At 40.4% G+C, this 17,127-nt stretch overlaps 1 protein-coding gene across 8 annotated transcripts in view; it reads right to left on the reverse strand.

Annotated features, from left to right (window-relative positions):
• LOC106032155 (multiple epidermal growth factor-like domains protein 6) overlaps positions 1 to 17,127 on the reverse strand; it is a 223,868-nt gene that overhangs the window by 79,406 nt on the left and 127,335 nt on the right. For all 8 annotated transcript variants that reach the window (XR_010833610.1, XR_007161622.2, XM_067002516.1 and 5 more), the window contains one exon: positions 7,440 to 7,562. Coding sequence is in view for 6 of the 8 variants with exons in the window: in XM_067002516.1 (XP_066858617.1) it covers positions 7,440 to 7,562 (123 nt within the window). In the remaining 2 variants the exon portion in view is untranslated. The remainder of the gene's footprint in view (positions 1 to 7,439; positions 7,563 to 17,127) is intronic.

Below are 17,127 nucleotides of genomic sequence, written 5' to 3' on the forward strand. Positions count from 1 at the left end.
AAGAAGTTTTCACACCGGTGTGTTTGATCACCCCCAGCTCCCTGCACAAATTCACAACTGCAAAAATCGGCGCCGCAGGCAGGGGAAGCACGAAGGGGACGGCCGTCGTTCACCCCGCTCTTCACGCACCCGCTCCCTCCCAAAGATAAGAGCAAGTTGCGGTTCCCCTTGGTATTTCCTTCCAGCTGGTAGAGCCCATGTAAGGCTTCTTGGAGCCGGAGGAAGGCTGGGAGCTGGAAGCCCTGGGGCCACAGCCCCGAATCAGCTTCGAGCAACCGTGCCGGGGGGCTTTCAAGTGCCAGATGGACCTAGGCAGCAGAAGCTGTCGAGCTGGGACTCTGCCTTCATCGTTACCTGGGAGGCCTGGGACTTCTGGAAACAATTTTTCCCTTTCAGCCCGTGTCAGATCAGTGATCAATAATTCATCTGATAACTGCCATGCAGAACGGGGTGCCAGCTTGCCGCGGTTTATGAATAATCCCACGCTTTTTGAAAATTGTGCCGCCTTGGAACGCAGCAGCAGATGTGCTGCAGGAAACATACTGCGTATCGATATGCGACACGCGCATGTGTATGTGGTAGGTGTAGGTACGTGCAACTACAACGAGCTCGGTGAAATCCTTACATAATTTGAAAATTAAACTCTAGTTATGCAAAAGGCTTATTAAAATTCTACAATTAAATTAAACGTTCAATGAGGAAAATCAGGAAAACAAGAAAACCTCCAAGGAAAAAAGAGAGTGAGATCACGAAATAGTCACCGCTGTTTTCTTGAAATAGAAAGGGTTCCCATCTGCCCCAGACCTCAAAGCTGTACATGCAGGAACACTGTTCCTTCACTACTGCTGTTGTTTGGAGCCTCTGGTTAGCATCGTTGCTCTCGACTCGCTTTGTGCCCAACTGGTTCGCTTAAAAGTGACTGAAGCCCAACTTCTGCTTCAAAAGTGGCTGAAACGTGACTGTGCTCGTCCTCGGTGCCAATCGATAAGCTCCTGTATTCAGGAGAAATGAGCTCACTCTTCGGTGGCTGTATTCATTTTGGAGGAAGCTGTCATAACTGTTAGTTCCTCTACCCTGAGGGATGCCGTACGTGAGAAGTTATGTGATTTCCCTCACAGGCCTCTCTGTTCCGTGAATAAGAGAAGAGAAGGGAGACTTCTGCAATAGCCAAGCATGAATCGGGAAAAATCTGAACTGGCGCAATTAAAATGCAAAAATAAATCATTACAGTTATCAGAGCATCAGATGCTCTTCTGGGCTAACACGACCACTTTACTGCTCCAAAACCAGGTCGGAAATCTCTGCTGTTACCTGCCCCACCTGCCCGAGCAGTGTGTTTATCCCCCATTCTTTCCTGGTTGAAGAGAACCAGGGCAGAGCTGAAAGGACTGCGATTCTGCTGAGTTTAGTATATGATACATTTTAATAAGATGGAAAGTGCTCGCGTGTCCCTGGTGTGTAATTGAGTGGATTAGGTTTGGAAGGGCGCACAAAATGAGAGGGGAGCGACCAAACCAACATGCAGTGTTCATTGTGTGCCGGCAGCCGCTGTGAGCCTCAATTAGCAATCCAAAATTCAGCTCAGGTTCCTGCCTGCCGTGGGCTTGCCATTAATCAGGATTCAGGTAATTCATTTTAAAAGTCCAATAACCTACAATTAATGCTACTTTTGCTATGAATCTGTAGTAATTTTTACTACTTATTTGGAGTACATTTTTTGCTGTAGCACTGTCACAAAGAGACAAATGCAGAAAGATGATGCTATTTGCCTAGGAGAGTGCAACAGCTACCAGCATCTATTGATCCCAGCTGGCTCTTAATGCAGCACAGGGCTGCGTAAGAAAGGACAGACAAATGACCTCCAGCATTCATTCATCCTGAAGAACCAGAGAAGACAAATACTTAAAAAAAAAAGAAAGAGTAAAAATTAAATTAAACTCCCAATAAAGTTTGCAAATATGAATGTCTTATGGTAGTTTCTGTCCAGATCTTCTTTGCAGTCCTATACAAAGTTCTATCTAAATTAAAATATCCTGAAAAACACAAAAGTCTGACTGCATAATGCTACACAGTGTTTAAAAAGCACAGTTAATCCTTAATCTTAATTAATATCTTTCCCTTCGTAAGAGAAATAAGGGAAACCTCGATTTTTATCAGCTGGGGTCTGAAATCAAAAGCCATAATTATGCTTTATATTTGTGACTAAAGATACTGATTTGACATTTAGGAGCAAACATAAATAAACAATATTCAAATGTAAAAATAGCTATCGCTACTTCTTGAATTTACTTCAGATGATCAGACAGCTACCAGCATTCTGGGTGCACAAACCGATGGAGAAGGGAATATTTATTCCTTGGCTTCTGACAGAGTGCCTCAAAGCCGGTTCACACTTTGAAACTTATATGCTTTGAGTTTTCTGACTCGGCCCCAAGAACCCATGTCGGAGTCCCAAGGTACCACTAAGCACTTCAACACGGGGCTGGAAATAACAGAAATTTGGTTTTGTACTCTTTCTCAACTCCTTTTCTTTTGCCTATTCTTTTTTATCTTTCTTTTCAAATTACTGTAAAAATCTAATAAATTAAAATTTCTTCGTTATTGAGATTGTTAACCCAGGGTCTGTTAAGGTTACAAGACGGAGCTGTCTGTGTCCCTAATTCTTCTCTGAGGTGGACGTAACATGGGCATGGTATTTCAGTTACAGATAATTAGGTAACTGTGATACAATTACTACAATTTAGCCTTATTTCCATATCTCAGAACAAAGTTTTATAATAGAGAAAGATAAAGATTGTCGGGTGGCTTTACCTCAATGCGGAGTGCCTTCACTAGATTACTGTAAGAAGTTCAAGCTGAGTGGTACTTGCTGCACGTGTAGTCAGGACTGGTCTACATTTCTTCTTGTAAAATAACATTTATTTTCCGTATTCTCCTTTGACTGAATCATTCCTGAAAATATTTAAATCTGTGCCATGGCATGTCATAGTCTTATGAATCAATGAAATTTCTAAATTTTAATACTAAAAAAGTATTCTGAATCAGTCCAATTGACTAATTTAAGAAAGAAAGAAAGAAAGAAAGAAAGAAAGAAAGAAAGAAAGAAAGAAAGAAAGAAAGAAAGAAAGAAAGAAAGAAAGAAAGAAAGAAAGAAAGAAAGAAAGAAAGAAAGAAAGAAAGAAAGCTTGCTTCCTGGCATCTCCCTAGAGGTGCACAGTGTTAGGTTCTTCATTTTTTTCACAGGATGCAGCAGAAGCTTGGTGCATTGATTTGATGGGCAAGGAAACCAGTCCAAATGCAGAATTACTGTGTTTATTCTCTTTGGCAAAAACACAGCGTTTGACAAGAATAAGTTATGACCGAAACCTCAAGCCTTACAGACTAAATAAATGCTGAGGTCATCTTAATAAACACTTTCTTTGACAAATCCTTCAGTATTCCTTTTAGTCAAGCTATTAACTCTTCTGTGGAAGCAGTGCTTAGAGAGTTCCCATCAGACAAGAAATCAGGATAAATCACTGACACCAATGACTATTTTATTACTTGGGTAAACAGCAGTGGCCTTGCAAAGTCACACACCATCTCTGAAGGCAGCCGCTCCATGAGCCTCTCCAGCAAAGGTCAGGGATCTGCCCAGGCTCTAAGGCTGGACGGAGCCCCCAGGGACGCCCAGGGACTGGGCTGCACTGATTGCGATATTGCTCTAATCAGTAAAATAAAAGCTTCGTTCCATCAACAGCTAACCATATGACTTCATTTGTCTCCAGCTTCGTTCAGTCGCCTTGACAGATGAGAACACAATAATATAAATAAGAAATGACATTTTACCAAAGCAGGTTAACATAAGGTCGCAACCTTTTTCATTTGACTTCTGTAGCTTATTCATGTGTGAAAACATGCTTTTGTAGCTCTAGCCTCAGCATGCTTTACAGATCTGGACTTGTGCTGAAAGCTGAGTTTTAAAATGGTATTTACGTTTGGAAAATAGCATTTTGCTTTTTGTGATGTTTGAGTAGAATTGTTTCATATTAGTATAAGTTATAGAATGAGAAAACCTATACGTATCACAGAATATCGCATTAGAAGTCAGGGTAACCTCTGCCTAACAATTGAGGAGCTATTGCACACAGGTGAAGTTGATTTGCATACACACACACACACACACACACACACATTTCTCCTCCCTTACTCAGACCAAGTTAAAGCTTTCTGAGCAAACTCCCCCACTGACATCAACCAGGATGCCCCTAGAAATGCTGAACACCAGTATGGATGCACAGGGCACAGAATGAGGCTGACAGCCGTACACTAATAAATGTCAAATATTAATTTATTGTGCTATTTGTGCAGTGATTTAAATCCAAATCCTTTTTCATCATTAATTTTAACAGGACACGTGAAGAGTGAGAGGTAAGCATGAGCTTTATGTCAAAATCTGTAATGCCTGTGTGACTATCTGCCAAAATATATTTCTCTGTCAGATAAGAGAACTGAAGTTCTGTCTGTGAACACTGGAGATTTCAGCTGCGGTACAACACACAGATAATTAGACTTGAAAGGCTAATCAGTTCACCACTCTGGCTGGCGTCATCCATAGATGCACGTGCCTTCATCTTCCTACAGCTTGCCTCTCGATGCAAGTAACCGTCCCTGAAATAAGATGTTACATACCACATAACCCTGAATGATATATCCTGCCATAAAAGACCACAACCAGTTAGAAAAGATCCTTTCTAAGATGATCTGGCCTATTTTATGCAGTTGTCTTGTTCGTATTCATGTAGCCTTATGTCTTGCAGGTGCCTTTGATGACACAGAAGGTAGAGATGCTCAACTCCTACTCGCTCTCTATTGTCAGTTTATGCTCTTGGGTCTCCTAAAATGGCTCCCCATAAAAGCTATTATTGACTAATCAGCAGTACACTTCATTATGTTGTTGGAATCACGAATTTTCACTTTCACCTCCTCAACATTAAAGAGCTACAAATGACTAACAGTATTTTTTTAAAAAGTTATTTCCTGGCAACATATTTGCCTTTTGTCAAAAGGACGCTCTATTTTGTTTCTGAAAAACAAGATCAATCTTCACACTAATAATGACCTACTGAATAAAATCTGCACTACTTCCACGGTGCTTTTATAACAATATGCCGTATTTGTACCTTGGCTAACAAAAAAACACACTGTACAGCAATTGATCATTTCAGTCACCAGTGAAATAAAACCAACCGTGAGACAGATAATGGGAGCAGAACAATAGTGCATGGCTATTTAATGCTAGAGTTTAGACTACGAGCTAACATAAAGCACAATGAAGCTATAAAGAAAGAAAGAATGTAACTACCCAGAACGACTATAAGCCTTATTCCTCCAAAAATGCTGGCTAACCTGAGTGATGAGAAACTGTTTTGCCCTCATCTTCAAGACGAGCCCTGTGAGCAACGCAGAACCATCGCATCAATAAAGCACCAAGTCAGTGCAACGTCCTGAAAGATCAGCACCTTCGAGCAGCACACGCAGCTTTCTTTGGGAGCACACATTTCCCTCCTGTCAAAGTCAACCACTGAGTCACTTATATTGCAAAATCTGATGGCTGCAAGTTGGCTGACGGTGCTTCCTTGCAAGTCTGTAGCCACTTGCTTGTCACTATCAGCACCACAAAAGTTAAGGTGTTATTAGTGTTAACACTGCATTCACCTTGATCTATGACTTTAGCAATTTCAGTTTGTTGCACATTTCCATTTTTGTCTGAAGATTTCAAACAGTGGCTTCATAATGGCTAACAATATGTTCTTCTCTAATTCCTGCATAGTACAAGAATCAAATATCTTAAGCTCTATTTGATTTTTCAAAGAATGTCAAAATAACAGATTTTGAACCCTATTTTAAGAGTAGCGGAATTGTATAGAAGGATCACTAATTTGACTGACACAAAACAATTTTAACAGAAACAGTACCCCCGCATGCTAAACAATTTAGGATTATAATACGTACGACCCCTGCTTTCAAAAATGTATATTTTTTTAAACTTTTAAGCAGATGTGAAAACAGCAAGCTTTCACAAACAGACCTATGCACTGGCTCACTGGCATATCACCAATTAGCCACCAAAAGAGGTAAGAGAAGACTGAGGTGAAGTAGCAGGAATCTGTGAATTATGCCTAGTATTTCATGCTCCAGCTCTCAAAAGGCCAAAATGAAAGCACTGAGGACCATAATGAAAAACTTCAATCAAAATAAAATAAGTATCTACAAGCTTATTTACATTGTCAAGCTCAATATCAAATGATAGCTTACCTTGAAAAATAATTCTACAACCTTCTAGTGGAGAAAAAGGAGTGCAGCCAAATAAATTACAAAGTTAGGTAAAGAATACGATCACAGCTAAGAAATACATTGCTTTGTAATAAATCTTGAGAGAGACATTGAAGGACAATGATAAATGAAATCCTGGAACAAAGGAATTTGTGTGACACTGTGCAAAAGGAAAAGCCAGAGGAGATGGCTTCCTGTGAAAAGATGATAACACAGTTTGTGGAAACATACCCAACACCTTTCATCTTGAGAGAATCAGAAAATTTCTACTCTACACTTCCTGTAGCAATGAAATACAATTGAGGATGCAATCCCGGCACACAGCCAGTGCCCAGAAGATCATACAGCAGCAAACATTCATCACCTGCATTAGCGGAGAGTTCGTGAAGGAGAAGGATCTGCTCTGGCCTCTGACATCTTGGCTACTTTACTCCTAATCTCAGTTACATTTACATCTAAAAATGGAGCGACTGTAGATGAACAGATCCTATGGGTTTGCTTACATCCACTCTGGGTTTACCAATGCAACTTTAATGAACTACGGTTAGATTTCCCAAATGTTCTAACATAAATTTATGTGATGTTTTAATTTTACACAAAGTCAAGCTTTTGCATAACATCTTTTGCATAAGAACAAATTTTACCCCATAATGCACTAACTGGACTTATATTTCCCTTAGGAAGAAGGCAAATGGGTTTATGTAGCATGTGATTTCAAATCCTTTTTTATTCCGTTAATCTCTAGCTGTGGAATTGTGATTGAAATGCAAAAATGTATGTGTATTTTCTGATAAGAACCATTTTGTTTTAGAGACACGAAATGTTATCAAACATATACACTTTCTTCAGGTTTTTAAACTGATGATGGAAATGCTATAATCAGAACATGGCACAACCAATCCAGGTTAAATGATAACAATTTTTCAAAAAGGAAAAAAAACAACAACCCTTTGAAGTGTTCTTAGAGTTACATCCGCATAATCCAGACATGAGAAGATCGGCTTTCTTGACAACTCTGAATATACACTCTTCCGCTGGCTCCAGCTAAAAGCTAACACTTCCTTTTCCTTTACAATGTCTTCTCTGATTCCTTAATAGCAGTAAGACACAGAACAAAACATTACCTCCGCACGATTTTCCATCTTCCTGCAGTCTCTGGCCAGCTGGACATTTGCAGTGGTAGCTGCCGATGGTATTACAGCACTGGTCATGGCAGCCACCGTTCTCTGTGGTGCACTCGTTTACATCTGTGGGTGGAAAGTATTAGGCGGTCAGGAAAAAGTGGGCACTGACTAGATTACATGTTTATTTAAGAACATCTGTGTATGATCCTAATGTTACAGAATTAAAAAGTTACTGAGAAATACAGCTAAGGCCCCTTTAGGCCACCACTGCGGAAACGACTCCCAGCTACGTCGCTGTGTCCCACCACGCAGCCGATAGATGCAATGGGGGGAGTTTTCCTCCTCCACTTATGTGCAAGGTAAGCTGCAAAGTCCACCCAGCTTCAGGCTGAGGGAGCTGTGGGTGTTTGGCCTGGAGAACGGAAGGCCCTGGGGAGAACTCGCAGCGGCCTGCCCATGCCTGAAGGGGCTGCAGGAAAGTTGGGGAGGGATTCCGTCAGGGCATGTAGGGATAGGACAAGGGGTAATGGCTTTAAACTAAAAGACGGGAGATTTACATTGGATATAAAAACAAATTCTTCACTCAGAGGGCGGTGAGGCCCTGGCCCAGGCTGTCCCAAGAAGCTGAGGCTGCCCCATCCCTGTCAGTGCCCAAGGATGTTGGAACTGGGTGGGCTTTGAGGTCCCTTCCAACCCAACCCAGCCTATGGTTCCAATACTTCACAAGAAGAGCAACGACAATCTTCATACTGCCATTTCCACCGCTTCACTTGTGTGCTAGGTTGCTGCCAGCATTCATGGCAGAGATGAAAAACCTCTAGAAAATGGTAGCACTGGAAAATCGTTAAGGTCCTTCTTTCTTCAGGATATGTGTGCACTTAATATCTAAACTCCTTGCCTATTCACCTTCTCAAGCAGGTGCTTGCTTGCATGAGTTTGAATGGGAAAAAAAGATCTTTACACATTATAAATGAAGAACATTAAAGAACTACATAAATAATCAAGTAAATGACTAGTCAATGGCAGAGAAAAATCAATACTGAAGACATTTTCTTTTTAACCTGTGTACTCATATATCCTGCACAAGAATTTCTGAAGAAATGTGATAGAAATCTTCGGGCCAGTAATGCTCTGTTGAGCTACATCGCAGACAACAGATGGTATGAAAGTATTTCCAAAGCAGAAAATTTGTCAAGTGGGATAGTAAATATAGCAAAACCAGCAGGTATTTGCTGTATTGATTTCACGTATTCTGGAAAGCATACTTGTGCATTACTTTCTGGCTTACATCGCTCTCTCTGAAGTGTGATTGTCGTCTCGTAGACACGCAATTCGTCCACTGCAGAGGTAGGGAGGGACAGCAATGAATCTGCACAAGAGCAATGGGTTGTGGGCACTTTTTCTTGGTTTGGTGCCAAACGCCTTGAACTGGTTTGTTGGCAGAGCAGACCTCCTCAGTGCACTGGTAAGGGGCAAGCCAGGGCTAAGGGGACACGCCAGGGTCTCAAAACCTGGCATGAAGACACAGGTGAGAGATGCCATGTCCACGAGGACCTCAGTGTTGGTAGGGATCACATATTGCATTCAGGTTAGAGAGCAAGAGAGCTGCGAGGAGGAAGATTAAGCAACAGAAGATAAGCATCATCATGACTATACAAATTGAAGCAATTACTTTATATTAGGGGCACTCTGCATCATCACTGGGGAACTACGGCTTTTTAAAAAAATTCTAATTAGACTCTGTCCAAGAGAAATACAAAGTGCTGTAAAAAAAAAATCAAAAAAGAAAGAATTTCACATATATACAAGAGAGACGAGAGCCTTTCAACTTCAATCCTTAGCTGCTAAAGACTTAAGATTTACCAAGGTTCGTTAGTTCTTTTATGAGCTTGAGTTTAATTTTACTAGTTCATTTACAATCCTGTCTAAAAACCAGAGTTCAAAGAAATTTTGGGGGAGGTTTCAGATTATTAACAAGCTAAAGAAAAGCACATCATGAAATGTCAACATTTACTAACGCATATCTGAAGAGGCACAAACTCACTGAAAACATCTAATTTCTCTGCAGCTCTACATTCAATGCAGTGACTGACACAATAAAACTTTCTTTGTCCCCAGTGACACTGACAAGCACTGGCAAGTTAAATTAAAAAAAAAAGAAAAAAATCAGTTATATCAGAGCTACACAACAGAGCAAATCTTAACTCACACGAAGTCAGCAAGGCTTTTCTCTTGATTTCATGGAAACACAATTTAGATAGAAACTTTTCTGAGGAAAAACACTTACACACCCCGAAATGCAAAAGCAAACCGTACCGAAATAAAACATTCGTCTGTTCGCTTCTCAGCAAGAGACTGAGAGAACATATGACAAGCAACAGATTTTAGTCCTGTTCCCCAAAGCACAGGAAGAAGGCATGGTAGCACTGAGCATCGTACAGAAGATCGACAAAGCAGACATGTTCCAAATGATTTACTCCCTCTAACTAGCACACATCTTGATATGCCTTGTGGTAATAAACAGTAATGAGCCGCATAATAACCCTGCTCCACAGCTTCAACTTCTATTTATACTAGCAGAATTGAAAACTAATAAAATCTCTTGCTCTTTATTTTTTTTAAACAAAAATTATGTGAGGAACTACTTTATTTTTCTAGACCACATTTAGCATCTGCAATACTACATGACCTCCTAGTATAAAATATTGACTAAGTTCTGTGGTCTATAATATACTACCTAATTTATTAACACCAATGTCTGTATTTTCAACCAAAACACTGAAAGAAAACCTTTCAAGCTGAGAAGCTAATCATTATCCACTTGATTTCACAAGGGTATAATACACGCGGAAGTCTATGGTGCTATTGCATACTAATGTACAGAACATTTTTCCTTTTGATTGCAACATATTTATATTAGCAATCAGGAATCTTCTTGTTCAGCATAAAAAGCTGTGACCCACCCACGTGTTTTGCCCCAGTAAAAGAACTGGTGCTACTAAAACTCAGCATCTTCTTCCATCTCTCTCTCTCATGCTGGGTCCAGGATTTCCTCATCTCTGCCTTAATACTTGCTTTTATTCTATGCTTTTTTTTTTTTTTGGCCATTTCTTGCACCAGAAATGTACTGCTTTTTCTATTATATGCAGGAATTCTGACTTTTCATCCATACTTCTCTTTAAAACAAATATGTCATTTAAATCTCATCGTCAGAACTCAGAAACTAAATTATAGGTATTATAAGACACCAAAATAAGCTTTTGACATAGCCTTTTCCCTATGACACAGCACACATATTTGAAGGCATAACCCTCATTAGGTACCAACCATAGTAGTTCAAAACTTAGTGTTAAGAAAATTTGCTCTCTAAGCACCTGCATCTGCAATGTACAACCTCCTGTACAAGAGCTTCTTCACTGCTTGTATCGTGCCAACTTGTTTTTAACAATTGAATAATAAAAGTCAGAAGTTGCCTCAAACAAGCACAAAAATAAGTTATCTGAATGTGAAATAATAACAAATTTGTTTTATATTTACATTGTTAAAACATGGTTCATACAGCTCTTACAAGCCATTCTATATTCCTAAAACACAGAGTAGGCAGAATTTTAATGTCTGATTACAGATTTGCCACTGTAAAGAAACAAAACAAAACAACAACTACAACAAAAACAATTCTGTCAAATGATAAATTTCTCTCTGCTTTCCATATTCAATGTCATTCAAGGTTGCAAATATATTTGCCTTTTGGATAGCAAGAAAAATGACAGAAAATTTCTGACATGTAACAAGTCTGCCAGGTTAGGGCTGACAAAAGTTCAATGTTATCAAGACTATCAATCCATCTGTAATGACATGCTGTAGGCGCTTCAGAAAAATAAATGTGATGCTTTCTACTGCAATATTTCACATTTATTTATAGTGCCAATGTTGCAACACAAAAACATTATCCACGGGACATACTTTATGTGAGTTTTCAATGCTGCCATATGAAGTCTTCGAGAAAAAAATGAAAAAAAACAATCTGGATTAATTTAATATTAACTTTGTATATGACGTCTGTGATGCGTGTGGAAAAAAATCACAGCATTTTAATTCACTAGAATTAAAAAATGTAGATGGTAGGCATCTGCCTACATCCCTTGCTCACAGCACAAGGTATTGTAAAAATGTATTCATTTGTCCAAAAACCTCCTCAAATATTTGATATTTTCAGAGTAGGACAGCACGTCTGTTTTTCATGAAATGGATCACCTTTGCTCAATTAAATATGCCTAGGAGCTATATGCTGGATGGAGAAGGACTGATCCCAGTAGCCTTCTCCATTCTTGTTGAATGCTCCTGTCTGAAAGTATCAGATAGCAGAGCAAGACGGAAAAAACAATCTTTCACAAGGATATTAGGAAAGTCTAGATGATTTCAGATTTCCTAGAAATAAATGCAAAATTTATATAAATGCAGCACTGGACAAAATTGACCTGCAACAATGGACTGAATCACCTTCTATTTTTGGCAACAATTTAGATCTACGGGACACACCAGGTAACCCATTGCCTACAGGCAACAGTATTTTTAGGTAAAGGATTTTACCAGTATAACAAGTTTAAGGAATTTGTATTACTATAAAGATTAATTTTTAAGACAACAAAGAGAATCTCATAGCCGCAGCCCACTATTTAGTGTTTTTTCTCCCCCCATGGTTGCTATATTTATCAGTTGCAGATGAGCAACAACTTTATTTAATGCAACCACATGCAAACTTGCCATTTCAGTGACCACTCGCGGGGGCTAACCTGTGCTCTGAACCGTAAGCAGCTGACTTCAGCGCATGTCATAGCTCAATGGGCTTGTAATAAATCACTGGAGTGGAATAAAATCTGCAAAATCATTCACATTGTTATTGCAATACCACACGAACAAAGCCCACCACTACGGAAAGGGGAGGTTATTTTGATTAGTTTAAAAGTGTTTGGCTAGCACACTGTGCTTCAATTAGGGGTCAAAGTAACCAGAACATGTTTATTTAGGAGGAATACAGCAGTTCACTAATAGCGCTTCATCCCAGTTGTGACTTTCTCCTGAAGACTGGGGTGAAGATGGAAAGATTTCAGGAATCTAAATATCAAGCAACTTTATTTAAGAAAGAAGCTTGGTTACCTGCTGTAACAGGCACTGGCAGCATCTATTGATTTTAATGGCAATTCAGATGTGTAAATTCCTAACTCAGACAACATACCGTGAATGCTTGCAGCATCAAACTTAAACGTTTTTCGACACAAAACCCTCATAATGCTTATCATCAAATCCTAAATATATAGTATGCAACCTAATTGCACCTATATGTGTACCTTAACACAGCTGAGTGCCTGGTACATGAACAAAGAGATATACGTGCATGCGTATTACTATTTGCTTTCATGAGGAAAGATAATAGGTGAGCATCTGCAAATTATAACACGCACTTGAAAACTTCTCATTTATAGATCTAAACAGTTTGATTCAAGTTTTAAAAGTACCAACAAAAGATCCAACAAATAGGTAGCTCCTTAAGGTTTTAGACACTGTTTTTTTTTTTTTTTTTAAATTACGGCCCAGATGGTCTGCAACCAAAACCATATGTCTGAATAAATCCTGGAGCCTGAGAAAGTTGATTTGAACTTTAAAGGCCAACCACTTCTATGACACCACACAGCTCGCACGAGTACATACGCACATATATCACAGCAACGTTACATGTAAATAGCCAGACTGGACAGGCTGGCGAGCACAATGCTCACGGCCCAGCTACTGCATTTGCCTTTTTCTTCGTTTTGTGCAAGAGCTATGTAACAGTCTTCTTTGAACAGTAATTGTCTTGAAAACATAAATTACATCCATCATTTTCAGTGTGAACCATAAATTATCTGCCTGAATAGAAAACAAAGCTGCTCATTCTGATAGTCAAGCACAGTCCTACATGTGTATTGATTAAGCACTCTTAATGCTTTATTAGGTTTTCTTCCTCCACAAAGTCAATAACAGGATGAATATTTCTTCTTGTGCTGTTATGAAGTATCGTAAATCTGAGCTGTTATTAACAAGCGTCTGATTAGTGGAGCAAACTTCTGAGAGTTTGGCACAGACTTTTCTCGAGTGAGCTCCCGGAGAACACCCATCATTGCCATTGTCTCCACTGGCAGCTGCTGTACCCTGCTTCCAAAAGTTATCACCTCCTCTTTTTATTACTTTTTTTCTTTTGTGGAAAGAAGTTACCACTGCATGCATTCCTCTTGATCCTCCGTGACGTTCATTTACATAGAGAACATCAGCCGTCTAATTTAACGACCGGGTGCACAGCCCACCTACCCCAGTGGTGTAGATCTCTGCAATGGTTTGCTTGCTTTTGTCCCTGGAGCATTAAAAATTTTGATTTTATGAACCCTAGATGCAAAACCAAAATCAAACAACACCTCTTGTTAAACATACTTCACCAGTACTAATTTTTCCTTATTAAAATCATAGGCCGAAGATTAAAAACAAAAACCAGATACATCAGTCATTTGCACTTGCACACAATCAAGAATAACTCCTTTAAAGTCAGAGTAAAACTCAGCAGGGAGAAAAAACAGGCTCGGAGTTTAAATAACAAGTTAAAGAACAAGCTCTTAAAAAGCAAGAGGCTGGTAAGAACCGCTGTGTTACTCTAGAGCTGTTGTTGCTCCTGTGCAATATCAGGAAATGCTCAGTGCCGCGCTGTGGGTACAGAGGTGGCCTGGTCCACCACGTGCTCTCCTCCTACTCTTTGGTATATAAAGTCTGGACTAAATCCTGAAACTTGGCATTTAACTGTCCTTTCAAAATCTTACTGCTTACCCTCCATAACCACATACGCAGCTGGTCTCTCCTTTTTTTTTTTTTTTTTTGCGTTCCCTGAGCTTCAAGGACGTTTTGCAACAATAACTTACAAAACCAAAGTGCAGGGTGAAAAAATACTTGCTTTGATTTTTTTTATTCTTTTTTTTTTTATCCCACTTTACAATCATCTATAACAGGAACAACTACTTCCTAAAAGTTAACTGTAAGACCTAAATCATGTTCCAGTTTTCTTTTAATACCAACTGGAATAACTAAAATGAAAGGAAAAAAACCTTCCCACAGTACAACGAAATCCCGTAATAGTGCTCATTTTTAAAACACATTTCACAGACAAGGTATGAATAATGCAACTGAGCATCCCAGAACATCTGAATTAAGCAACAACAGACTAACGGATGCTAATTGGCCATGATTGGAGATGATTGTGGAGCACGGCTAGAACTATGATTACAAACAGAGCTAACGCACCCAGCCCAAACCTCAAGTACCGTTGCTGCAATTAAAGATATTTTATCAAATTAGACAAGTGTTTGCCTTTGCCTGCTACGATGGTTGTGAGCAAAACATAAAAGAAAGCATCATTTGCTGTAATGTAGCTTTCCTCACAACAGAGCTCTGCTGAGGCGGATTTCTTTCTGCTTAGACTTTTCATGCCACAAAACGACAAAATGGAGTCTTTTTAGAAAGAACTCGGGACTCTGCAGTGACATCCTCAAAAGCCTTTGTCTTCGTCTGAAAATGCAGCTACCCTAAAAATGCCTTCTCGTTGCTGTACATCTGACTTCCCTTGCCAACAAGTGGTGGGTGTGCACACACAAACAGGATAAAAGACAGAACTTTGGAGGTTTGATTTCACAATATAAAGCTCTTTCCTATCCTGCAGACAGGTAAACACCCTTTAAAAACCATATCCAGTGATTACCAGTGAGACTCCAGGAGTCTTATCAGCTTGGTTTCTGGCATGAATTGCAAGCACGAGTTAAGCACTTGGCTCCAGCCAAGCCAAGTGCTGGAGCCTAACGGGGAGTTCACAAAATGCACCTTGAACCTGAGACAGGCTTGCAGCTTGCTGCCTTCTGGTATCCTGGCGAAGAAAACCAGAAAGGGTCAGCCATTTGGTCACAAACCCAGGGTGGGACTATGCCAGTATTGTTCCCAACAAATGTTCAGCTTCCCTCTTCTGCTTCTGTATCTCCAGAAAATTTATGTGCAGAACTACTGCCTTTCCCCCCACTTCCCATGATCGCCTATAAATCGGGTCATCAGAGTGCAATTGTAAAAGCGTATAGAAAAAGCAGGTATGGTAGGTCATTGCTAAAAGCTTAGCATTTACATTTATTAATCTTAAGTGGTATAAATCTCCATAAAAATGAGTTACTTCTGTATTAAAAAAAAAAATCAAGGCTATGCAAAATTATTTGGGTTCTTGCGCTACGGTAGCTGGAGAGCGATAACCAGTATATATGTGCAAATAACCTGGAGGTACCCACGGGTTAGCTAATGCCAATGTCCTCAGGACCAACCATGAGCTCAGAGACGCAGAGCACCGGCATCAAAGGAGCACAACGGGAAAGCGAAGAAGGTGGCTGATGCATTCTGCCCAACCTGTACTTTCAAGGGATTTAAAATGTCACCTCCCATGAAGAGCCCTGCAACAGTCCAACACATAAATAACAAAAGCAGAGATAAAGATAGCACTGTACACTGTTGATGTTTTTCAGGCTCGCTGGGCTAAAAGGTGAAAGAACAATTTCAGAAAGAAATAAATACGCTTGTTCCCAGGTAAAACCTGTAATGATGGGTCAGAGCCTACCAAGTCAGTGGTGGCCCGCGTGGGATGGTTAAAAGGCCTGCCACCCCGTGGCTTTGACATCTATGCAGAGCAGCAGCCCCAGTTTGCAAGGCCGGAGGAGGAGCCGGGCATGCAGCAGGGTGCAGGGGCAGAGCTGGGCCCTAACGGAGCAGCTTATTGAGAAATCAAATTCCAAACATTTCTGTAAAGGAACCTCAAATCACGATTTTATCTGATCCAGGAAGGGACAGGAAAGACAACAAAGAAAAATACTATTATAAGCATAAAGTGTTTATTCCAGCTTTGTCTCTTTTTTTCTTTTCTGCACTCAGCAAGAGAACCGATCGATCTAAGCAAGCGTGTGGCTCCTCTCCTCCAACCCTGTAAAATAAATGCCTCAGACCCAGGAGCCTGCTCCTTTTGGCAGCGTTTTGTGGGGGGGAGCCCCTGCAGCACTCGTGGGCATCTCACGGCAGGCCCCAGGAGGTGCCAAGCCCAACATGGAGCCAGGCCCTGGCTGAGGCCCCTTGCAGGCCCGACAGCCTGAGGGCATTGGGTACCCTGCTGTGTGCGCGCGCAGGGAAGGGGACATGGGACAGGAAAAAGTGGCATCCAAACGCTTGTCCTTAAACAGTATTTGTCTCTTTTAACGAATGATAAAACTCTGCCAACCGGACCATCAGGCCCAAAGCAGCGGTGCTGCTGAATTTCAACAGGACTGAAGCCGCTACGACTCCCCAGCCAAACAGGCTGGCGACTGCCGCAGTGCAGCCTGAGCAAGATATCAATTTAATGACCCTAAATTCCAGGGCATCCCTATTGTAAGAAGCCAGTTCCTTCTAAACTACTCTTTCTCGTAATATCATTACCTGCAGGACTAAGCAAGTGCGCAAATTAGTTCATTTTCCACATAAATAGTGAAAAGTTTTCTTTTTTTCCCCCAAAACTATTACATACTGAAGTGAATGTAAAGGATTTTTTTCGCAGGGAAAGGATGCCACGTGCCTGGCTTCTGGTTTAGAGTTGGAATGAATTATGGAG

The sequence above is a fragment of the Anser cygnoides genome, chromosome 9 (genome assembly GCF_040182565.1).
Source record: "Anser cygnoides isolate HZ-2024a breed goose chromosome 9, Taihu_goose_T2T_genome, whole genome shotgun sequence".
Taxonomy (NCBI): Eukaryota; Metazoa; Chordata; class Aves; order Anseriformes; family Anatidae; genus Anser; species Anser cygnoides.